Source organism: Lates calcarifer, linkage group LG15 (assembly GCF_001640805.2).
Source record: "Lates calcarifer isolate ASB-BC8 linkage group LG15, TLL_Latcal_v3, whole genome shotgun sequence".
Lineage (NCBI taxonomy): Eukaryota > Metazoa > Chordata > Actinopteri > Centropomidae > Lates > Lates calcarifer.
The window spans coordinates 23,033,229-23,058,896 of record NC_066847.1 but is presented as its reverse complement, the minus strand read 5'-3'; the positions used below and the strand labels follow the sequence as shown (position 1 = coordinate 23,058,896).

General features: G+C 38.1%; 4 protein-coding genes across 6 annotated transcripts; all 4 read right to left on the bottom strand.

Moving 5' to 3' along the window:
• Nucleotides 1-1,938: 1,938 nt before the first annotated feature.
• LOC108890270 (chemerin-like receptor 1) lies at nucleotides 1,939-21,025 on the bottom strand. Of its 2 annotated transcripts, XM_051075878.1 has the most exons (4): nucleotides 20,790-21,025; nucleotides 20,114-20,303; nucleotides 3,778-4,337; nucleotides 1,939-3,678 (listed from the first exon to the last, which is right to left on the bottom strand). In XM_051075878.1, the coding sequence occupies exons 2-4, from the start codon at nucleotides 20,287-20,289 to the stop codon at nucleotides 3,503-3,505; spliced, it is 912 nt and encodes a 303-aa protein (XP_050931835.1). In that variant the 5' UTR covers nucleotides 20,290-20,303; nucleotides 20,790-21,025; the 3' UTR covers nucleotides 1,939-3,502. The 2 variants fall into 2 exon arrangements, with proteins under 2 accessions (XP_050931835.1, XP_018542658.2); XM_018687142.2 differs by having other exon boundaries at nucleotides 1,939-4,337.
• Nucleotides 7,953-10,926, bottom strand: LOC108890285 (chemerin-like receptor 1). The gene is made up of 2 exons (XM_018687157.2): nucleotides 10,697-10,926; nucleotides 7,953-10,206 (listed from the first exon to the last, which is right to left on the bottom strand). The coding sequence occupies exons 1-2, from the start codon at nucleotides 10,845-10,847 to the stop codon at nucleotides 9,095-9,097; spliced, it is 1,263 nt and encodes a 420-aa protein (XP_018542673.2). The 5' UTR covers nucleotides 10,848-10,926; the 3' UTR covers nucleotides 7,953-9,094.
• LOC108890299 (chemerin-like receptor 1) lies at nucleotides 14,275-16,487 on the bottom strand. Its single transcript, XM_018687164.2, is given in 2 exon segments — nucleotides 14,275-15,854; nucleotides 16,271-16,487. A coding segment is annotated over 1 exon segment (1,116 nt). The 5' UTR covers nucleotides 15,841-15,854; nucleotides 16,271-16,487; the 3' UTR covers nucleotides 14,275-14,724.
• On the bottom strand, nucleotides 18,951-25,169 carry LOC127143299 (chemerin-like receptor 1). Of its 2 annotated transcripts, XM_051075875.1 has the most exons (3): nucleotides 25,083-25,169; nucleotides 23,646-24,500; nucleotides 18,951-19,448 (listed from the first exon to the last, which is right to left on the bottom strand). In XM_051075875.1, the coding sequence occupies exons 2-3, from the start codon at nucleotides 24,484-24,486 to the stop codon at nucleotides 19,183-19,185; spliced, it is 1,107 nt and encodes a 368-aa protein (XP_050931832.1). In that variant the 5' UTR covers nucleotides 24,487-24,500; nucleotides 25,083-25,169; the 3' UTR covers nucleotides 18,951-19,182. The 2 variants fall into 2 exon arrangements, with proteins under 2 accessions (XP_050931832.1, XP_050931833.1); XM_051075876.1 differs by lacking the exon at nucleotides 18,951-19,448 and having other exon boundaries at nucleotides 21,904-24,500.
• Between the last annotated feature and the right edge of the window lie 499 nt (nucleotides 25,170-25,668).

Here is a 25,668-nt window from a genome sequence, read left to right as displayed (position 1 = left end):
TAGTTCTGAGGGACCCTAACCTGGCAATGCCAGAGTGAGATCTTAAGTTGTCTGTGTGTGTGCACATCGTGACAGAATCAGCAACATTTGGAACAAACATTTGCATGTTCTCCAAACAATAAAGAATGAGCTAGAATGTCTTAACACTACAAAGAATAAGGTCAAATAGAGTCAACTCATATCACATAAGAGGGCAAGGCTTTTCTCTTTCCCCTTCTTCATGTGTGAGGAGGTCTATGCCATATGTAGAATTATTGCTAATGTACACCCTGTTGCTGATTCAGTCTTAAAGTTGTATTTGTAATGGATAAGCACCTTAGAGGTATTTAAGAAACTGGAAAAAAAAACCCTAGCTCTACAAGTCAGACTATAGACCATGGGTCTCTACTGAGTTGTATGAATCAGCTGACCATGGTAGCTCTGCTATTGTAATGATTTTACTCCCAGACACATACAACATTTAGATGTTGAAATGTTTTAGGGAGTGATTTGGTGATGTAGGTATTTATGGAAGTTTCTTTCTGTGATGTTAATAACATTCCCCTGTGCTGTCAAATTAGATTTTCCCAAATAGGGATCAATACAGATACAACAAAAAACAACACACTCACCAACACAGCATACAACATTCTGCTACAACACTCAACAGGACTCGACACACAAGACACTCAACACAAGACAAACTGGACACTGATATGGGGAAAGTGTAAAGAAAACATGATTGGGTGAGGAAGGGATTTTTGGGTACTGTTGGATGCTGGTGTTCTGAAGTGGGTATTCAGCCCACAGATAGTGCACTATGACTGCATTTAAAATCTGTGATCTGTATTGAAATATGTAGGCAATTATCTGTCTCTGTAATGTGGTCACCACACATATGAAATATATTCTTCAGCAGTCTGCCCTCTGCTGGTGGAAGGTGAACAGCTGAGATGAGAGGAATGAATGTATAAATGGGAAAATGGATAGTGCACAAAGTAATTGCATTTCACCACAACAATCACTCAGTCATTTTAGTCCTTTTGGTTCTAATTGACAGTGACAGAAAAAGATGTCCTGATTACATGCACATATTTTCTAAATTCTGCATTTAAATTAGAGCTGCCCTCTAAAAGTTGACTCTTTGATACATCAGTTGGGAAGATTACACTCACAGAATGTCAGCCAACAAGTTGTCACTTCTTTTTTTCTTCAGAGGTGTGATTTTATAAAGGCTGCTGGAGCCTGAGGCGTTTTGGCTAGATGGTAATGGAATCCTTCTCTCTGTTGGACCCACAGAGACGGTCAGAGGTTCTGATGACCTCTATAATGTCAGCAGCAGCAGAATGATTGGAGAAAAGACACAGCAACAACTTAACCCATAGAGTCCAACATATCATCAACCAGATCAGAGAGACACTGATTCATATTCCATGTAGAAATCTTTAGAAAAACCTGCTATAGTGACTTAATTAGCTTCTATTTCTATATAAATACTGTGCTATTCTGTATTACATAATTTTAGATGATTTCATCATGGACCCCACTGGAGTTCCTGGCTATGTAACAGTTCTGCCTGTGGTTACCATTCCTTGTGCATTAATCAGACTTAATCGTTGGTGTATCTACAAAATGTTCATGTTTTTATTGAGAAGGAAAAGTTGTGTTTTTTAGGACAAATGAGAAATGTCTGAACTCACAACACAGCATTTGCACCTAATATAGAAATGTGTGGTTTGCACTGATGGCAACAATATACTGCTGTCTTTTATCTTGTTACACTGTAAGCAATTGATAGTGCCATTGGATGACCCTGTCTCTCTTAGCTGCTGGGCTTGCTGCTTGTCTTTTACCATTCAACATTCCACTCAACATTCTGTCAGTTATGCACTGATGCAAACACTCTACTGCAACACCTCATAAAATTTTGACAATTCTTGTTATTTGTGTCAGTCTCAAGTGAGTTAATGGTTTCTTGGTTTTGGTTTATTTCTATATCTAAATACAATGAGTGGCTGTAGCAGAGAATAATAGATCAGAAATTGTGTTAAAAATGGGGCTTAACTTTGTGAAAATAATGACAATGACATGGAGAATGTTTTCAGCTCTGAGGTAAATGCTACAGAGTAATGATTTTAAGACTGCTGCTGAGACTTTTTCAATCTCTTGTAGTGTTGTGAGTGACAGCAGTGCTCTCACTCACCAGCGAGGGGAGCTCCACTGCCAAAATGGTGATACAGTGTAGTCACTTTAGTTTGCAGATTTACTGTAAAAGAGCCATTAGTACCACCTGGTGTTGCTCTGTGTTTTTTAAAATACAGAATGTGCTTAAAAGTAATAATTTTTTTATACACTTCACAGTAATATTAGTATATATCAGAACCACTGCACAACACTTTTTCTTTTAATATTGTCATATTGCTCTCATACCAGGCTACTGCATGCTGTTGTATTTTCATGCATGTGTGTATATTTCATGTAGCTGTACAACCTTTGGTCACACCACAGCAACAAATACAATTTCACTCTCAGATGCAATATTTTACATTTCATTTCTTATTGTCTCATGTTTTCTTATTTTAGCGTTTCATCGGACTATATTACATAATGTTGTAAATATAGGCAGTCTTTATTGTTATGATCATCTGTTGTCATGTCATGACTAAAGACGGTCATCATAATACAGAGATAATGAGTTATATGTGAACTACATATGAGATACAGGTATATTTGTGGGGTTTTATCTTACATCCAAGCCAACAAGTTATCATGAATTCTGTGTTCAAACTATTTTACAAATAAAATGGATAAACAAAACAAAATAAAACAAACACACTTATCATGAATATTAATGAACCTCATCAGACCAATAGGACATCATGTGAAAGCTATGAAAAAAGCCTATCCAATGATGAGGTACCCACTTCCTGACTTTAATATTCTAAGAAGGGAAGACAGACTGGACCATGCTGACTGATTCGCAATCAACAACATTTTTGTGCTCTTAAATGCACTTCTACTCATTACATTTTAATGCATGCTGTAAAATAACTGCTTTTTGCACAAGTAAAGGCTGAGAATCACTGTGTTCCTGTCTTTCTTTCTTCCCTCTAATGTTTGCTGTCCTTGGACTGAGATTTACCTCAGTCCACTGTACATTTGGATAAAGCTTTAAAAGACAGGTTCATGTTACATATCACAATATTCATGACCACTGTAACACAAAGAATAAGTGTGCCTGTCATTTTACTGTATGTTGTGCAAGTTGAGGAACAATGGAAAACCAAGCTAAGAAAACTATACAACTGCTATGTTAGAAATATAATTAGTTATAGTAAAGATTAGTAATTAATGCACTTATTATGCTAAAAGAAATGTTAGATACAATTATATTTGTATAAAGATTATTTCTTATGTGCAGTTACAGTATTTTTATTTTTTTTTTGTCCAAATCAACCTTGTAGCTCGGAGAGGGACTTCTTCTCGTGACCACTGAGTTTGTGTGGATGTAAGGGTGAGAAACTTACTCCTGGAAGACAGTCTCCAATATATTCAGGATGGATTTGCGGATTTTATCCTTGAAATCTTGGCCCATGAACACATACAGCAGTGGGTTCAGACAACTGTTGAGAAAGGCCAGGCTCTTGGCTACAGGCATACTGATAGCAATGACATGGCGTAATGTTTCACTTTCACCACCTGTGAAATGAACCATCTCAATTAGACTCATGATGTGATAAGGAGCCCAGCACAGGAAAAAAGTGATGATAACAGCAGCAATGATCTTAAAGGACCGACTTGACTGGCTGGCCAAGGTGCGGCTCCTCCTGAGACGATGGATTATCACAGCATAACAGGAGATGATGACAGTGAAGGGGACAACAAATCCCAAGAGGAAGCGAGTGATGGCCACGGCCTGATGACGAAACTGTCCCGCTGGTGTTCCATTATCATAAGAAGGGGAAAAGTTGTCAGCGCAGATGGTGTTAATGCTTTCATTGCAGTGATATAGTCCAGTGTCCCTGAAGAGGAAGTATGGAGCGCTGAAAATCAGAGCCAGATCCCAAACACCCAGACTCACACAGGACGCCCTGCGCATGTTTCGGTGGTTCTGGGCCCAGACGGGCCACACCACAGACACACATCTGTCCACACTGATCACCACCAGGATGTAGACACTGGCAAACATGTTTAGAAAGGTCACAGTGGTGTTCAGTTTGCACATGATGTTGCCGAAAGGCCAGTGGAAATCCAAAGCCACGTACGTCACAGTGAAGGGCAGGAATGCTGTGAAGAGGAAGTCGGCCACAGCGAGGTTGAGGAACCAAACTGTGTTAACTGTTTTCTTCATCTTGAACCTGATCACCCAGATAACCACTCAATTCCTGAGCACACCAAGAATGAAGGCCAAGCAAGAAACAATGAGACACATTGTGTGGAGAGACTTCCCTATCCCAACATACTCGTTGGAGCCATGTTGTCCAGATACAGTTGTTGCATTGTCGTGATAGAAAGGGGTAGTGCTCGTCTCCATTCTTGTCTTGAGACCTGCAATGACAACATGAAAAAATAAACAGATAATTCTGAAAATGTTGCCCAACCTTATGTGCTACTCTTTTGAGTCAGTAAAAACTTCTTTTATCGCTTACGAAACAGGGAAAAAAAATGATGGCGCAACATTTAGTAAACACTTCTCATGGTACATGAAACCACTTCCTTGTTCTTTATCATATTCAAGCACTATATAGGCTGATATAATCAGTTTGACAGAAACCCAACATCCTGTAAGTATTAAAATTCTGTCTACAAAACATACAGACCAAACAAGATAGAAAACATACAAAATGAAGCTAAACAAATAGCAAATACAATCAAGGAAATAAAAAACAAATAATCAGACAAAATAGGCTGTTGCATAGCTGTTGCACTTAATATTTATTTCTAAATTTCAGAGGAAATCTGATTATAGGTGCAAAAGAGGGTGTTAACAGGAAGGAACACATAGATAGCTGAGACTTGTTTCGGACACTGAATACCTTCTAACATGATGATAACATGAAACACAACAACAACAACAAGAGTAGCCTAGTGTCTAACAGTACAAAGCTGTTTGACGACTCTCAATTAATGTCAAATGCTGAAAATATTCTATATTCTTCACTTTTTGAGACAGTCCTGAGTTTAGCAATATTTCGTGAATAGAAGAAACAAGATCGGGTCAGGCACTTGACATGAGAGTCAAATGTCGTGGATTGATCGAAAATGACACCAAAGTTCAGAATGTTGGCTTTTACAGAGGAAGAAAAGGACTTAAACCTCTGTCTGACTTCAGCACTGATGCTTTCAGGAGCAATAATTAGACATTCTGTTTTGTCTCAGTTAAGTTGCAAAAAGTTATTTGGCATCCAATCTTTGACTGCATTTAGGCAGTCAATTAGAATATTTAACTTGTCTATTTTGTGTGATTTGAAGAACAGGTACAGTTGAATATCATCAGCATATAAATGATAAGAAATGTTTTTAAAACAGTCATCTGACCTAGTGGTAAAATATACAATGAAAATAAAAGAGGGCTTAACACAGATCCTTGTGGATCTGATCTGATAAAAAAGTGCCCGCCAAGATCAAAAATGTTCTATCAGAGAGGTATGAGGTGAACCACTCCAAAACAAGTCCGGAAAACCCTACTATGTGGCTTAGCCTGTGAATTACAATCTGATGGTCAACAGTATCAAAGGCTAAGCTGAGGTCAAGTAAAACAAGAACCGAAGAGTCTCCCTTATCTGCTGCCATCAAAAGGTCATTTGAGACTCTAAGGAGAGCTGTTTCAGTGGAATGTAATTTTCTAACACCAGACTGAACTTTATTAAGGATGTTATGCTTATCCAAAACCTTCCTGAGTTGTGTCCCAACAACTTTCTCCAATATTTTGGAGATAAAGGGAAGTTTTGAAATGGGTCTGTAGTTCATGGGTAGGGAAGGGTCAAGATTTGTTTTTTCAACAGTTGAACAACACTCTGTTTAAAGTAGCTGGGGATGTGGCCTGACAATAAGGAACCATTTATCAAGGACACTAGGGAGGGACCAATAGAATCAAATACTTTTAGAAACAGATGTTGGTAAAATGTCAGGTGGACTCAATGAAGGTTTTATTTGGGCCAATATTTCAGAAATGTCCCCTGAGGAAACCAGATGAAAGGAATCCATGATAGTTGGATGAGGGGGACCATGGTTTAAAGGACTGGCTGAAGGAATGACATTTTCTCTAATGCATTTGACCTTCTCTGCAAAAAATTTCAGAAAATCATTATAGTCCTTGTCTGAAAAGACTGGTAGGTTTGGCACTGACGGAGAAAAAATGTTGCTTACTGTGTCAAAAAGCACTTTAGGGTTTCTTTTCCCCATAGTTATTAAATTTGAAAAATACAAGGCTCTTGCATCTTTCACCCTATCATTATAAGTAGACAAGACTTCTTTAAGGTGTAAACGGTGGACCTCAATTTTAGTGACTTTCCAGAGGCGCTCCGTTTTATGACAAGTGTGTCTAAAAGTGCGGATAGATTTAGCGAACCAAGGAGGGGATTTAACAGCGCTGAACTGAAGTTTAAGAGGCGCCACTTTGTCCAATGTATATAAGCACTGTGAATTGAAGGACAGGACAGACTGTTCAACATCATCAGTTACATCAGAGTGTTATCAAACATTTCTATGAAATCACTGATACATCTGGAATACTTCAATTGCTTGGTGGGCAAGATGTTGAGGTTGCAAATACATTTATGATCACCGATGGATAGGTCCTTAATACAGATAGATCCAATATCTACCCCAAATGAAATGATAAGATCAAGAGTATAACTACCACTATGTGTCAGGCCAGTCACATGTTGAGTAAAGTTGAAGGATTCTATGAAATTAAAAAAGTCAGAGGCAACAGTGCATGAATCATCATCGATGTGAAGATTGAAATCTTCAAGCAGCAGAATTCTTTCCAGTCACAAAAGTCTGATAAAAAATTGCCTGCTGATCCCAGTGGTCAATAAATTAAAATGGAGTAAAAAGGACTAATCTTAATCATATACACTTCAAAAGAGTTAAAAGAGCCATTCACCAACTGACAGGGAAAGGTATTCTTAACAATGACGGCAAGTCCGCTTCCACATACTGACATCTGTGGAGTGGTCAAAAAAGCACAGTCTGGAGGGCAGAGTTCAATGAAATGAGAGAAATCCATATTTCGCTGCCATGTTTCGGTTAAAAACATAAAAGCCAATTTTCCCCTGAGGAATAGATCATTAAGAACAAAGGACTTATTTTACACTCTACATCAAGAAAATATGATCTCAGTCCACATGATTCAGCAGGATCATCAGTGGGCATGAGAAGTCACAGCACCGGCTCTTTCAGGTGCTCATGTTTTTATAGTATGGTAACAGTTGAGTTTTTAAAAAGTCAAATTATCATTTATATTCTCGTCATTAGAATAAAATGGATAATGGATAATGTTTTATTGTGCACTGTCCCTGTTAAGTTAATTACAATTACAGTTCTCTGACACAAAAGTGGTTCCTGGCATGTCTTCCTGTCAGTATCCTCTTTTGCACCTGTAATCAGATTTCCACTGAAATTAGAACACATATGCAATTTTAGACATAGCTTGTTAGTTGAGTGAGTGTAGAGATTTCCCCCAAACACTATTGTTTTTTTTTAAATTATTATTATAGGCTACTTTTCATAAACAAAATGACATTGTGAAATTATACAGAAGAGACATTTTCATATGTTTTTTTTTAAACATTTCAAACAATTTCACTGATAAAATTAAGAAATGGATCAAAACATTTACCTTATTGAGAGGATTAAAACAATAGGAGAGGAAGCTATTGATAACTGACTGTGGCACAAGAAGCCTTCTCAAACTATGGTTTGTTTCTTTCAAAAGTTTGCTGATTCTGCAGCACATTACTGGATGGTTTTTTTTTGTTTGTTTTTTTTTTTTTGTTTTACTTAAATATGTTCCCTCTGCTGGTCATTTAATCTCAAGAAGAAAGCTTAAAATAATAATTAGAAAGACTATCAACATCAGTATATCCTGTATTTACAGTTTATGGATGAATGTATTGGATAGTACAGAAAGATATTCCAGACACAATTGTTTGTGAAATTATGCAGTGATGATGGGTTCTGCACAGTTGCAATAACAGTCATCATCATCATAATCATCATCTATGATTCAAATGAAAGATCAAATTGAATACATTAGAGTGAAGCTTCCATAAACAGGTTAGCAATACATGTCACAATATTTATATCCATGGACTCTTGACACAAGGCAGGTTGGGTCCACAGATTTGTCTGACCCTACCAGAAAACCTCTCAGCAGATCCAGATTCATCAGACCTATATAGCACAGGAGTTCAGGAATAAAATAAGGTTCAATACACACACAACTGGTGTTACACCTGTGGTAAACTCATATGCTACAGCCATAAGCTCATCAGAGAAGCACCAGATGTAAAAAAGCTCCATGCACTGGCCAAGTATATAATAATACTAAACAAAAAACTAAATACTAAAAAACAAAACAAACACACTTAGCATAAATGTTACTTAATGGAGCTCAATGGGACAACAGGACATCATGTTAAAGCTATGAGCCTAACCAAAATGTAAATACTTCATCATGACTGACTGATGAGGTACCCACTTCCTTTAATAGACTGAGAAAAAGGAAAGACTGGACCACACTGACTCATTCTGACTACATTCTAATACATGATGTAAAACTGCTGTTTGCACAATTAAAGGCTCAAAATCACTGTGCTCCTGTTTTTCTCTTTCCCTCCACCACACATCAGGATAAAGCTTTAAGGGACTGGCTCATGTCATATATCACAACATTTATGACAACCATAATACAAAGAATAAGTCCTTTTCTGTTTTTGTTTTTGTTTTACTGTATGTTGTGTATGAAAACCAAAAAACTGTTGCATTACAAACATAACAAGTTATGGTAAAAAAGACATTTATATGGTGAAAAAATGTTTAGATACAATTACATTTGTGTGAAAATTATTTCCTATGTATAGTTACAGTATTTTTTTTCATATCAACCTTATACCTCAGCATCAGAAACAGACTTCTCTTTACTCTGACTGGTGACCATTGAGTTTGTGTAGGTATGAGATGGAGTCTCCTCTTCCTGGAAGACAGTCTCCAATATATTCAGGATGGATTTGCGGACTTTATCCTTGAAATCTTGGCCCATGAACACATACAGCAGTGGGTTCAGACAACTGTTGAGAAAGGCCAGGCTGGTGGCTATAGGGTAACCAATAGCAATGACATGATGTAATGTTTCACTTTCACCACCTGTGAAATGAACCATCTCAATTAGACTCATGATGTGATAAGGAGCCCAACACAGGAAAAAAGTGGTGATAACAGCAGCAATGATCTTAAAGGACCGACTTGACTGGCTGGCCAGAGTGCGGCTCCTCCTGAGACGATGGATTATCACAGCATAACAGGAGACAATGACAGTGAAGGGGACAACAAATCCCAGGAGGAAGCGAGTGATGGCCATGGCCTGATGACGAAACTGTCGCAGCTGAGTCACAGATGGTGTTTTATTATCATCAGAAAGAGCAAAGTTGTCAAAGCAGATGGTAATTTTTTCATCATGATAATACTTAGTGTCCCTGAAGATGAAGTATGGAGCGCTGAGAATCAGAGCCAGTACCCAAACACCCAGACTCACACAGGACGCCCTGCGCACATTTCGGTGGTTCTGGGCCCAGACGGGCCACACCACAGACACACATCTGTCCACACTGATCACCACCAGGATGTAGACACTGGCAAACATGTTTAGATAGGTCACAGTGGTGTTCAGTTTGCACATGAAGTTGCCAAAAGGCCAGTGGAAATCCAAAGCCACGTACGTCACAGTGAAGGGCAGGAATGCTGTGAAGAGGAAGTCGGCCACAGCGAGGTTGAGGAACCAAACTGTGTTAACTGTTTTCTTCATCTTGAACCCGGTCACCCAGATAACCACTCCATTCCCGAGCACACCAAGAATGAAGGCCAGGGAGTAAACAATGGCAGACATGGTGTGGAAAGACTTTGTCAGTCCATCATACTTGTCAGAGTTATTTTGTCCAGATACAGTTGCTGCATTGTTGTGATAGAAAGAGGTAGTGGTCGTCTCCATTCTTGTCTTGAGACCTGCAATGACATGATGAAAAAATAAACAGTTAATTCTGAAAATGTTACCAAACCTTTTGTGCCAGTGTTTTGTGTCCGTTAAAAAAAACAAAAACTTCCTCAATCACTCACTTACAAAACAAGAAAAAATGGCCCTAAGTTTTGGTCAAGATCATCATTAAAAGTCAGAGTCTGCTCAGGCTACATGAAACCACTTTCTCTTTTTTGATGATATTCAAGTGACTATATAGTGACTATATAGGCTGATATAATCAGTTTGACAGTTAAATCATCCTGTAAGTATCAAAAATCTTTGTCCACAAGGCAAACTAACAAAAGAAATAAAAACAAACAGAAACAAAACAAACAGAAAAACAAAGTAGGCTAAATAGGCTCTAGTATTTCACCTTTATAAAGCAATTCCATCAGCCTATCAGACGCTTTTTGTGTCTTGTTTACCTCCATTAAATTTAAAGGACAGCATATTGTTATTAATTACTGTTAACAGTACCTCTCTCAAAGCTTGTCAGGCAGATGAGGATATGTCCACAGCAGAAGTAACTCTGGTCAAACTCTGATAGGTTAATGAAAACTGTGTGCTCTGAGGACTCCTTATATGTGTCACATTGAGGCGGGACCACATGTAATATACAGCAATTCATCGAAAAAAGGTTTCTTCAGATATCCAATGAACTGTTCCATCATCATCAAAGTAGTTGGGATTGGGTAAATGACACAGGTTTTAACTCTCTCCACACTTCTTCCTGTCAGCATCCTGTTTTGCACTCATAATCAGATTTCCTCTTAAATTTAGAAACACGTATGAAGTGTCACTGTCATCTTTGATTAAGAAACAGCTTGTAAGTTGAGTAAATGCAGACGTTTCCCTGAACACTACTGGCAACACTTTGTTATCGACAGAGAGAGATAATGGATCTTAAAGACTGAATCTTCAGACTGAACTGACAACACTGGATCACAACTGTCACTGACTGAATCAGTGGCTTTTACACAGTGGAGCTCCTCACTGGTGGCTGAGAGCACCTTTGTCAGCTCTGAAGCGATGACATGAATTCTTTTCAAAGATGATGGGACATTTTTTTCTGAGCTACTTTTGTGAATGACTTGCAATCATTTTTGTGTGTGTGATGCATTCAGTTTTGCGTTCTCTCTGAACAGGCCCCCGATCCATGGAGACGTTTAGTGTGTTGGTCCAGTTACAATACTCTACAGTAAACAATATCTGAACCTGTGGTGCTTTAATCTATTCTGTACAGCAAAACAGACATGATGCTCCTGTAAAATACTCTTATTACTATGATATTTACATGATGAGCCTGCATTTCTAATGATTAAAATAGGTTACAATCACAGCTTATAAACATGATACTTGTTTTATTTGCTGTTTCATATAAACTATATAAACACTATAAACTAATGTAATACCTATTTTGAAATGATGAAAGCTGTGTCTTGTCAAAAATGGCCCATTGTTTTACATGTTATTAAAACATAAAATATAAAAAATAATTATTAGAATGATATTTAGGTGATGATCCATCATTTTAACTATCAACATATTCTAAAATTGTATTACTTAAATAAACAACTGACATTTGTTTCATTACTGTGTTTTCTTTTGTCACATACAGGCGAGGACATGGTCATCAGAATCTGCTGTGCATGTGAGAAATTAATAAAACAAAAACTGTGCTTGTTTTATACAAATTCAACCTTAAAGTAATGTTGTTTTTTTCAGGGATTTACAAACCCTTCTAGCTTGGGTATACAGACAGTGTCGTCAGTTACAGACTAAGGCATGATCACATGATCACAGTCATCATCATTTATGGATTAAAAGTACAATTATGTACATACACTGTTTACAAAAGAATAAAGCTTTCATAAAGAGGTTCGTGTTATGTCACAATATGCCATATAAATCAAAGTCATACATTACATAGAATAAGTGTGTCGTTCCATTTTTTGCCCATTCAATTAGACAGTTGATTTACAATAATTTATCTGCAATGATTTTGACAACGGATGGATCTTTCCAGTTAATTTTCCTGAAATGATACATTCTTAGATCTTAGCACAACATGCATGCACTGAGGGTCACAGACATGTCCCCTCAAAAAACAACTAACAAAACATCATACTAAGCCTTACAATGCAGCTGCTACTTTAAGCAGAATAATCTGATAATAACATATTTATTTATTAGATTTGCATTAGACTGTTCTCATGCTGAATAACATGTTTATCAAAGCATGCAGTGGACATGTGGCAGTTGAAATTCAGCTGAATGAATGAATACACATATCACGGCATCAGTGGCTGGCCTGAGTGGGAAGTTGGGAAATTAACTTTCCATAAAACTGTTTGCGCAGCAGTTACACAACACTATTTCACACTGTAGATAAGAAACATTTCAGGCTTATTTACTGTGAGAAAATTATTACACAGACCAAAAGAGGAAAAGACAAAGCAAGACTTACACCCAAAGTTGTTGCAGATCAACTAAATGATGGTATCTGTGGTAACTGTCCCATATTCAAATTTTCTTTTGTCTTGATGGGAGGAAGTTGAGTTGAGTTGGCTACAAGGCAAAAGTGGGGTAGCTGGAGACTGTGCTGTAGAAACAAACTTGCTGTGAGCCTGTGCAGTGGTTCAGGAATAACAACTCACGCTGTAGCTTCTATATGCCGTCCCATGAGGTAATCTACAGTCTACTATAGTCTGCAACAGGTGAAATCTCAGACAGAGATTGCTTTGAGGTTCTTTGCATTAAAGCCAAAAGATTTTACTTTTTACTCTGACTGGTGATCATTGAGTTTGTGTAGGTATGAGATTGAGTCTCCTCTTCCTGGAAAGCAGTCTCCAATATATTCAGGATGGATTCAGGATGGATTTATCCTTGAAATCTTGGCCCATGAACACATACAGCAGTGGGTTCAGACAACTGTTGAGAAAAGCCAGGCTGGTGGCTATAGGGTAACCAATAGCAATGACATGGTGTAATATTTCACACTCATTAACTGCAAAATTAACCATCCCAGTTAGACTCATGATGTGAGACTACTGAGAGTAGTACTTGAGTCCTGAGTCTAAGTCTCCCTTAAAAGAGGAAAAGACCAGAAAGAAATGTGTGAACCACTTCTATGTGTATTTGTGTTTATTTGTATTTACACCTCCAACCACTGGGTGGAGCACTCTTACTTTGAGATGAATGGTAGCCCATATACCTGCTCAAGTTGTTCAGTGCAATCAGGTTCAGGTGTTGCTGTTATGTGTGAGAGAGACATACAGTTTTTTAACCATGTCCCAGCTTTAGTTCATACCCAGCTTTGTGGTTTGTGCTTTTGACTGATCTCATGTGAGATGGAAGCAAATTCTGCTGCAGCATCAACACCTGATTAGCTATGAGCAGCTGTGTAATATCTCTGAACTTTTGCTGATCTACAAACATGGGCATTTTATACTGTTCAGTTACATTTTATCTACATTTAATTTTCCAATAGGATGGACTAAATGTTGTAGTCCTGTTTCAAAGCCTTCTCCACATTGGCTGAAAGGGTCAGTCCATTATTTATTTAGTTAATTTTCTAGATTTTCCTTGTGGTGATGAATGAAGTTTTCTATTATTCATTCATTGACCTCAAAGTAGTTAAATCAAAATATATCAGCAAAATACCAACCCTGTTTTTAAATGCAGAACCTGAACTCTTCCCAGTACACTTAAACCTTCAAATTCCCAGACGAAATAATAAGGACATGATGTGTTCTCAGTGGTAGCCGCCTTACTTATCAATTTATCTGCAAAACCTGCACTGTTGAGTTTGATACAGATTCGTTTTTCCTATATGTCTACCCTCAGACGACACACAACAGAGCCTCTGTCTGTCAGAAAACTCCAAAAGAGAAATGACTAATTAACCAGGTAACATGACTTGTGGGTTGTTGAGATGAGTACCTGAGAGAAAGAGCTGGAGCTGTGACTTCTCATGTCAGAAAGTCAGAACACCATTTATCATGAGTTGAGAGTCATGTTAAACAGGAGTCTGTTTAATGTGTTGTTTGTTTTGCAGTCTTAATCAGATTTTCTCTGTTCTGTTCTGCTGTGGGAAAATTCTAACTTGAAAACAATTTTCATACCTGCAGGGGTCGCCACAATCGCCACAACCACAATTTAAGTAAGGATTTCAGTGTAAAATATTTATTTTTTTCCTATAAATTAAGAATGAAAAAATTACATTAATTTAAAGATATCACATTGAAGACAAATCTTAGATACATGTGACATAATGTAACATGTTTCACACATGGGATACATATGCATTTGAAAAAGTGGGTTTTTAAAACAATGTTTTAAAACAATGCAGAGGTTTTCAACAAATTAAAGTCACTGGAAAATTAAGCTAAGAAAATCATGCAAGTGCTACATTAGACATATAATTAGATATGGTAAAGATTACTAATAAAGGTATTTATTGTGCTAAAGAGAACATTTCATTCATATCATAATTCATATCAACCTTATACCTCAGAAAGGGACTTCTTTTAATTACGACTGGTGACCACTGAGTTTGTGTAGGTATGAGATGGAGTCTCCTCTTCCTGGAAGACAGTCTCCAATACATTCAGGATGGATTTGCGGACTTTATCCTTGAAATCTTGGCCCATGAACACATACAGCAGTGGGTTCAGACAACTGTTGAGAAAAGCCAGGCTGGTGGCTATAGGGTAACCAATAGCAATGACAAGCTGTAATGTTTCACTTCCACTACCCATGAAATAAACCATCTCAATTAGACTCATGATGTGATAAGGAGCCCAGCACAGGAAAAAAGTGGTGATAACAGCAGCAATGATCTTAAAGGACCGACTTGACTGGCTGGCCAAGGTGCGGCTCCTCCTGAGACGATGGATTATCACAGAATAACAGGAGACAATGACAGTGAAGGGGACAACAAATCCCAGGAGGAAGCGAGTGATGGCCACGGCCTGATGACGAAACTCTCCCAGCTGAATCACAGATGGTGTTTTATTATCATCAGAAAGAGCAAAGTTGTCAAAGCAGATGGTAATTTTTTCATCATGATAATGCTCAGTGTCCCTGAAGATGAAGTATGGAGCGCTGAAAATCAGAGCCAGTACCCAAACACCCAGACTCACACAGGACGCCCTGCGCACATTTCGGCAGTTCTGGGCCCAGACGGGCCACACCACAGACACACATCTGTCCACACTGATCACCACCAGGATGTAGACACTGGCAAACATGTTTAGATAGGTCACAGTGGTGTTCAGTTTGCACATGAAGTTACGGAAGGGCCAGTGGAAATCCAAAGCCACGTACGTCACAGTGAAGGGCAGGAATGCTGTGAAGAGGAAGTCGGCCACAGCGAGGTTGAGGAACCAAACTGTGTTAACTGTTTTCTTCATCTTGAACCCGGTCACCCAGATAACCACTCCATTCCCGAGCACACCAAGAATGAAGGCCAGGGAGTAAATAATGGCAGATAGGGTGTGGAAAGACTTTGTCAGCTCATTAAAGTTGTTATAATCTGAGTAATACTTGCCATCAGAGTAATTTTCATCTGATGCACCTGTTGCATTGTCGTCATAGAAAGGGGTAGTGGTCATATCCATACTTGTCTTGAGACCTGCAATGACAACATGAAAAAATAAAGAGATAATTCTGAAAATGCTGCCCAACATTTTGTGCCAGTCTATCACTTACAGAACAGGAAAAAATGGCAGAAATAAGAAAGAAAGATCATAATTAACACTCAGTCTCTCAAGGTACATGAGGCCACTTTGTTGTTCTTAATGATATTCAAGCACCATATAGGCTGATATAATCAGTTTGACAGTTAACTAACATCCTGTAAGGATTAAGAATCTTTGCCCACAAAACAAAATAAAAACAACAAACAAAAAAAGTAGGATAATTAGGCCAATTGCAACTGACCTTTTTATTCAACCTAATTCCAAGTGTCAGGGTATGTTACATCCAATCAAATGCTTTTAGTGTCATGTTTACTTTGACAGCATATTGTTAGTCTAAGGAGAGCAGTACCTTTCTCAAAGCTCTTCAGTCAGATGAGGATGTGTCTGCAGCAAAAGTAAGTCTGGTCAAAGCCTGACAGGTCAATGAAAACTGTGTGCTCTGAAGACTCCTTATATGTGTCAAGTCATATTGAGGCGGGACCACATGTAGCCTACCACACACAGCAACCGATGAGAAAAAAGAGAGGCTTCTTATAACAACTTCCACTTTTACAGTTTACACAGATTTACAACAAGCAGCGGTGAGCAACGTTTTTAGTCATTCTGTGTCTTGGTCCATCACTGATGCACATTTTAGATATAAGTGAATATTTGAACCCAAACCAAACTTACATGAGCACCTGAAAGAGCTGGTGCTGTGACTTCTCATGCCCACTGATGATCCTGCTGCATCATGTGGACTGAGATCATATTTGTGTAATTTCTGTTTGTTGCTGTTTGAACTGACATCATGTAAGCTTTGCAGCATTTGACATTAATTGAGAGTCGTCAGACAACTTTGTACTGTTAAACAGCAGGCTACTCCTTCTGCTGCCACTGTCCACTTGATGCATTGACTACGCTGCCTATGTAGATCCAAGCAAAAGAGAATTGAAGCAGGAATATATCTTTTTCTATGATACATGTTGTCACCATATCAGGGAGTATTAGAATGAAATACTAGGTGAATTACATCAGTCTCAACAATCTATGTGTTACTTCCTGTCAGACACTGATAATCAGATTTCCTCTTAAATTTAGAAACACGTATGAAGTGTCACTGCCATCTTTGATTAAGAAACAGCTTGTAAGTTGAGTAACCGCAGACGTTTCCCTGAACACTACTGGCAGCACTTTGTTATAGACAGAGAGAGATAATGGATCTTAAAGACTGAATCTTCAGACTGAACTGACAACACTGGATCACAACTGTCACTGACTGAATCAGTGGCTTTTACACAGTGGAGCTCCTCACTGGTGGCTGAGAGCACCTTTGTCAGCTCTGAAGCGATGACATGAATTCTTTTCAAAGATGATGGGACATTTTTTTCTGAGCTACTTTTGTGAATGACTTGCAATCATTTTTGTGTGTGTGATGCATTCAATTTTGCGTACTCTCTGAACAGGCCCCCGATCCATGGAGACGTTTAGTGTGTTGGTCCAGTTACAATACTCTACAGTAAACAATATCTGAACCTGTGGTGCTTTATCAGATATGACAGATGTTACCAGTACAGCACAGGAGCCATGTCAATTCACTGCCCACACAACAAATGTTACACCTATTGTAAACTGATGTGTCGCCGTCATAAGCATAACAAACTGTGAGGCACCTGATAATGTGAAACAGCTCCATACACTGACCAAGTATATAATAACAATGATAGAGAGCAAACATTCATTCTGTAGCTGACAACTTGTTAGTTATAATAATGTATTATCAGGTGTTATATCAGATGAGTTGTCTCTCTGTGTATAGATTTTCATAACTGCATCATGGAGAGGGAGAATCCAGGCACAGTGTTTGGTGAAGTTATGTGTTGATTATGAGATGAACACTAAGAGCAGAAAAACAGTCAAGTCAGAATAATATTTTAATAATGTAAATAATGGTAATAACAATAACGAGAATAACAATCATCATCATTCATGGACTCTTAGTATAGTTGATCATGAGAGCTAAAACAAAGATTAAAAAAACAAATTATCATTTGCATCCTTTTCATTAGAATAAAGCTTTTATAAAGAGACAACACACACACACACACACACACACCGTCAAGTACCAAATTATGTACACAAAATTGTGATGTGGCTGGGTTGAGTTGGGTGTGAGTGGGAAGGTGGGAAATTATATTTCTATAGACCTGTTTGTGCAGCAGTTACACAACACTATTTCGCACTGTAGATTTTATATTCAGTAAAATCATATGTTAGTTTACAGCCTACTATTCTGTACAGCAAAATAGACATGATGCTCCTGTAAAATACTCTTATTACTATGATATTTACTTGATGAGCCTGCATTTCTAATGATTAAAATAGGTTACAATCACAGCTTATAAACATAAAAGTGATACTTGTTTTATTTGCTGTTTCATACAGGCAAGGACATAAAAATCAACAACCACTGGAGTGTACAGGACAGATGATTAATTCCCTTTTTCAACCAAATATTACAACATCTTGTGTTGCACAAATTCAACTATAAACTAATGTAATAGCTATTTTCAAATGATGAAAGCTGTGTCTTGTCAAAAATGGCCCATTGTTTTACATGTTATTCAGTTTGGATACTTTTGCATGTGTGTACAACAAAACATAATGTTATTAGTCAAAATACCCTTATTAGAATGATATTTAGGTGATGATCCAACATTTTAACTATCAACATATTCTAAAATTGTATTACTTAAATAAACAACTGATATTTGTTTCATTACTGTGTTTTCTTTTGTCACATACAGGCGAGGACATGGTCATCAGAATCTGCTGTGCATGTGAGAGATTAATTAAAACAAAAACTGTGCTTGTTTTACACAAATTCAACCTTAAAGTAATGTTGTTTTTTTTCAGGGATTTACAAACCCTTCTAGCTTGGGTATACAGACAGTGTCGTCAGTTACAGACTAAGGCATCATCACATGATCACAGTCATCATCATTTATGGATTAAAAGTACAATTATGATTGACACTGTTTACAAAAGAATAAAGCTTTCATAAAGAGGTTCGTGTTATGTCACAATATGCCATATAAATCAAAGTCATACATTACATAGAATAAGTGTGTCGTTCCATTTTTTGCCCATTCATTTAGACAGTTGATTTACAATAATTTATCTGCAATGATTTTGACAACTGATGGATCTTTCCAGTTAATTTTCCTGAAATGATACATTCTCAGATCTTAGCACAACAACAGGCCTATTTGTTTAATCATGTCATAGACAATGTTGTACCTCATCAGAAACAGACTTCTCTTTACTCTGACTGGTGACCATTGAGTTTGTGTAGGTATGAGATGGAGTCTCCTCTTCCTGGAAGACAGTCTCCAATATATTCAGGATGGATTTGCGGACTTTATCCTTGAAATCTTGGCCCATGAACACATACAGCAGTGGGTTCAGACAACTGTTGAGAAAGGCCAGGCTGGTGGCTATAGGCATACAGATAGCAATGACATGATGTAATGTTTCACTTTCACCACCTGTGAAATGAACCATCTCAATTAGACTCATGATGTGATAAGGAGCCCAGCACAGGAAAAAAGTGGTGATAACAGCAGCAATAATCTTAAAGGACCGACTTGACTGGCTGGCCAAGGTGCGGCTCCTCCTGAGACGATGGATTATCACAGCATAACAGGAGACAATGACAGTGAAGGGGACAACAAATCCCAGGAGGAAGCGAGTGATGGCCACGGCCTGATGACGAAATTCTCCCAGCTGAATCACAGATGGTGTTTCATAATCATCAGAAAGAGCAAAGTTGTCAAAGCAGATGGTAATTTTTTCATCATGATAATGCTCAGTGTCCCTGAAGATGAAGTATGGAGCGCTGAAAATCAGAGCCAGTACCCAAACACCCAGACTCACACAGGACGCCCTGCGCACATTTCGGTGGTTCTGGGCCCAGACGGGCCACACCACAGACACACATCTGTCCACACTGATCACCACCAGGATGTAGACACTGGCAAACATGTTTAGATAGGTCACAGTGGTGTTCAGTTTGCACATGAAGTTGCCAAAAGGCCAGTGGAAATCCAAAGCCACGTATGTCACAGTGAAGGGCAGGAATGCTGTGAAGAGGAAGTCGGCCACAGCGAGGTTGAGGAACCAAACTGTGTTAACGGTTTTCTTCATCTTGAACCCGGTCACCAAGATAACCACTCCATTCCCGAGCACACCAAGAAAGAAGGCCAGGGAGTAAATAATGGCAGACATGGTGTGGAAAGACTTTGTCAGTCCAGCATACTTGTCAGGTCCATGTTGTCCAGATGCACTTGTTGCATTGTTGTGATAGAAAGAGGTAGTGGTCGTCTCCATTCTTATCTTGAGACCTGCAATGACATGATGAAAAAATAAACAGATAATTCTGAAAATGTTACCAAACCTTTCGTGCCAGTGTTTTGTGTCCGTTAAAAAAAACAAAAACTTCCTCAATCACTCACTTACAAAACAAGAAAAAATGGCCCTAAGTTTTGGTCAAGATCATCATTAAAAGTCAGAGTCTGCTCAGGCTACATGAAACCACTTTCTCTTTTTTGATGATATTCAAGTGACTATATAGTGACTATATAGGCTGATATAATCAGTTTGACAGTTAAATCATCCTGTAAGTATCAAAAATCTTTGTCCACAAGGCAAACTAACAAAAGAAATAAAAACAAACAGAAACAAAACAAACAGAAAAACAAAGTAGGCTAAATAGGCTCTAGTATTTCACCTTTATAAAGCAATTCCATCAGCCTATCAGACACTTTTTGTGTCTTGTTTACCTCCATTAAATTTAAAGGACAGCGTATTGTTATTAAGGACAACAGTACCTCTCTCAAAGCTCGTCAGGCAGATGAGGATATGTCCACAGCAGAAGTAACTCTGGTCAAACTCTGATTAATGAAAACTGTGTGCTCTGAGGACTCCTTATATGTGTCACATTGAGGCGGGACCACATGTAATACACAGCAATTCATCAAAAAAAGGTTTCTTCAGATATCCAATGATCTGTTCCATCATCATCAAAGTAGTTGGGATTGGGTAAATGACACAGGTTTTAACTCTCTCCATGCTTCTTGCTGTCAGCATCCTGTTTTGCACTCATAATCAGATTTCCTCTTAAATTTAGAAACACGTATGAAGTGTCACTGCCATCTTTGATTAAGAAACAGCTTGTAAGTTGAGTAAATGCAGACGTTTCCCTGAACACTACTGGCAACACTTTGTTATCGACAGAGAGAGATAATGGATCTTAAAGACTGAATCTTCAGACTGAACTGACAACACTGGATCACAACTGTCACTGACTGAATCAGTGGCTTTTACACAGTGGAGCTCCTTACTGGTGGCTGAGAGCACCTTTGTCAGCTCTGAAGCGATGACATGAATTCTTTTCAAAGATGATGGGACATTTTTTTCTGAGCTACTTTTGTGAATGACTTGCAATCATTTTTGTGTGTGTGATGCATTCAATTTTGCGTACTCTCTGAACAGGCCCCCGATCCATGGAGACGTTTAGTGTGTTGGTCCAGTTACAATACTCTACAGTAAACAATATCTGAACCTGTGGTGCTTTATCAGATATGACAGATGTTACCAGTACAGCACAGGAGCCATGTCAATTCACTGCCCACACAACAAATGTTACACCTATTGTAAACTGATGTGTCGCCGTCATAAGCATAACAAACTGTGAGGCACCTGATAATGTGAAACAGCTCCATACACTGACCAAGTATATAATAACAATGATAGAGAGCAAACATTCATTCTGTAGCTGACAACTTGTTAGTTATAATAATGTATTATCAGGTGTTATATCAGATGAGTTGTCTCTCTGTGTATAGATTTTCATAACTGCATCATGGAGAGGGAGAATCCAGGCACAGTGTTTGGTGAAGTTATGTGTTGATTATGAGATGAACACTAAGAGCAGAAAAACAGTCAAGTCAGAATAATATTTTAATAATGTAAATAATGGTAATAACAATAACGAGAATAACAATCATCATCATTCATTGACTCTTAGTATAGTTGATCATGAGAGCTAAAACAAAGATTAAAAAAACAAATTATCATTTGCATCCTTTTCATTAGAATAAAGCTTTTATAAAGAGACAACACACACACACACACACACACACACTGTCATGTACCAAATTATGTACACAAAATCGTGATGTGGCTGGGTTGAGTTGGGTGTGAGTGGGAAGGTGGGAAATTATATTTCTATAGACCGGTTTGTGCAGCAGTTACACAACACTATTTCGCACTGTAGATTTTATATTCAGTAAAATCATATGTTAGTTTACAGCCTACTATTCTGTACAGCAAAATAGACATGATGCTCCTGTAAAATACTCTTATTACTATGATATTTACATGATGAGCCTGCATTTCTAATGATTAAAATAGGTTACAATCACAGCTTATAAACGTAAAAGTGATACTTGTTTTATTTGCTGTTTCATACAGGCAAGGACATAAAAATCAACAACCACTGGAGTGTACAGGACAGATGATTAATTCCCCTTTTCAACCAAATCTTACAACATCTTGTGTTGCACAAATTCAACTATAAACTAATGTAATAGCTATTTTCAAATGATGAAAGCTGTATCTTGTCAAAAATGGCTCATTGTTTTACATGTTATTCAGTTTGGATACTTTTGCATGTGTGTACAACAAAACATAATGTTATTAGTCAAAATACCCTTATTAGAATGATATTTAGGTGATGATCCAACATTTTAACTATCAACATATTCTAAAATTGTATTACTTAAATAAACAACTGATATTTGTTTCATTACTGTGTTTTCTTTTGTCACATACAGGCGAGGACATGGTCATCAGAATCTGCTGTGCATGTGAGAGATTAATTAAAACAAAAACAAAACAAAGTTCTCTTTTTTGATCACATTTTTTTGGTGCTTGTTTTACACAAATTCAACCTTAAAGTAATGTTGTTTTTTTCAAGGGTTTACAAACCCTTCTAGCTTGGGTATACAGACAGTATCTTCAGTTACAGACTGAGGACACTGCTGTGAGTCAAAGAGCAGCCAACAATAGGACACCATAGGTGTAGTTATAATCAGAATCAGAATCAGAATAGACTTTATTGCCAAGTAAGGCAATAAAGTCTAATGGACTTGATAACTTATACAATCTGAGATAATGTTTATGGCTCAATTCAATTCAATTCAATTCACTTTCATTTATATAGCACCAAATCACAACAGAAGTTATCTCAAGGTATTTTTCAAATAGAGCAGGTCTAGACTGTTCTCCTTATATTATTATATTTACAGAGAGAGACCCAACAATTCTCATCTCATCTTGAAAGTCCCTTTATAAAGACAATAAAAGAAAACACTGATATAAGCTATGTACAGTTTCAGTATTTGTTTCTTTATGTCATTAACAGCCTTAGACCTCAGTATTAAGAGCAGACTTGTCATTGCTTTGACTGGTGTCCACTGACTTTGTGTCAATGTGAGATGGAGTCTCCTCTTCCTGGAAGACAGTCTCCAATACATTCAGGATGGATTTGCGGACTTTATCCTTGAAATCTTGGCCCATGAACACATACAGCAGTGGGTTCAGACAACTGTTGAGAAAGGCCAGGCTGGTGGCTATAGGCATACAGATAGCAATGACATGATGTAATGTTTCACTTCCACCACCTGTGAAATGAACCATCTCAATTAGACTCATGATGTGATAAGGAGCCCAGCACAAGAAAAAAGTGGTGATAACAGCAGCAATGATCTTAAAGGACCGACTTGACTGGCTGGTCAGAGTGCGGCTCCTCCTGAGACGATGGATTATCACAGCATAACAGGAGACAATGACAGTGAAGGGGACAACAAATCCCAGGAGGAAGCGAGTGATGGCCATGGCCTGATGACGAAACTGTCCCAGCTGAATCACAGATGGTGTTTCATAATCATCAGAAAGAGCAAAGTTGTCAAAGCAGATGGTGATGTTTTCATCATGATAATGCTCAGTGTCCTTGAAGATGAAGTATGGAACGCTGAAAATCAGAGCCAGTACCCAAACACCCAGACTCACACAGGACGCCCTGCGCACATTTCGGCAGTTCTGGGCCCAGACGGGCCACACCACAGACACACATCTGTCCACACTGATCACCACCAGGATGTAGACACTGGCAAACATGTTTAGAAAGGTCACAGTGGTGTTCAGTTTGCACATGAAGTTGCCAAAAGGCCAGTGGAAATCCAAAGCCACGTATGTCACAGTGAAGGGCAGGAATGCTGTGAAGAGGAAGTCGGCCACAGCGAGGTTGAGGAACCAAACTGTGTTAACTGTTTTCTTCATCTTGAACCCGGTCACCCAGATAACCACTCCATTCCCGAGCACACCAAGAATGAAGGCCAGGGAGTAAATAATGGCAGATAGGGTGTAGAGAGACTTTGTCAGTCCAGCATAGTTGTCAGGTCCATGTTGTCCAGATGCACTTGTTGTATTGTCATGATAGAAAGGGGTAGTGGTTGTCTCCATTCTTATCTTGAGACCTGCAGTGGCAATATGGGGCAATATGAAAGTTTTGCCCTTTTTTTCTGGTTTTTATAAAGCTCATAATTAACTCACTCTAGTGACTGGTTGATGCTCCAGGAGCCACGAGATAAGAGTTATATATAACCTGTTTTTGTTTTCATGGAACAATCTGCAACATTGTCTAGAAATCAAAGCATTTATACCCCACTGTAACTTTAAGACCATTCTTGATAATTGTCTTGTTTGTTGATTTGTTACTATAGTATCTAATGTCTAACCAGGCGTTGCTGCGAAATGAAACAGTTTCCCAACAGTTAGACACATAAAATGGGAAGACAACTTGTGGATCAAACATTTTAGCAATGTTATCAGACTGACAGTACCTTAACTGTGAAATCTTATTTTTTTATTGTTATTTTTGTAATTATCAACCCATGGAAGCAGCAAATAATCTGAAATGGAGCAATATAGCTTATTTAATGAGTTTAAATAAATTGCTTTATTTTCCAAATCTAATGTACAGCCAAAGTCTGATGATTTTTTTGGTCATATTTCCTGTAATCAGCCTCACTGGATTAATCAGTGGCAAAATAACATACCTTCCTTAAAGCTCTCCAGTCAGTTAAGGATGAATCTGCTGCAGAAGTATTTCCCTGTTCTAACTCTGACAGGTCCATATCTGTGGTTAGTTATGTCACCACCCACCCTGAGGAGGAACTACAGGCAGCACAGGAAACATTCCTTTTCACCCTGAAGTCTACTGAATCTCTTGTATCCACTTACACTTGAAGTGTTTGTGCACTGTAACTAAAAATGTTTTCTCTTATAACAGAATGTGTCTTCATTGAAAGATGAGCTGCATTATGCATATGTTGGTACATTATAGCACTACATCCTGTCTGGAACAGCACCTGTAACTTTGCCAGTGTTTCTGCTTTGTGCTGATTGTATGAATCACCATCTGGCCATTATTACATCTCTTACTGTCCCCTCCCTTCACACTGCACCACCTGACAAGAACGTCACAGCAGCATCTGTCAGTAATTGAGGGTTGTCATAAAATTTGTTAAAACAGCTGCCTCCTCCATACTGAAGCTGGACATGCACATACTATGCTGCATCTGTAGATCCAACTGTTCAAGTAAAAGAGAGCTGAAGTCAGAATATATCTTTTTATGACATATT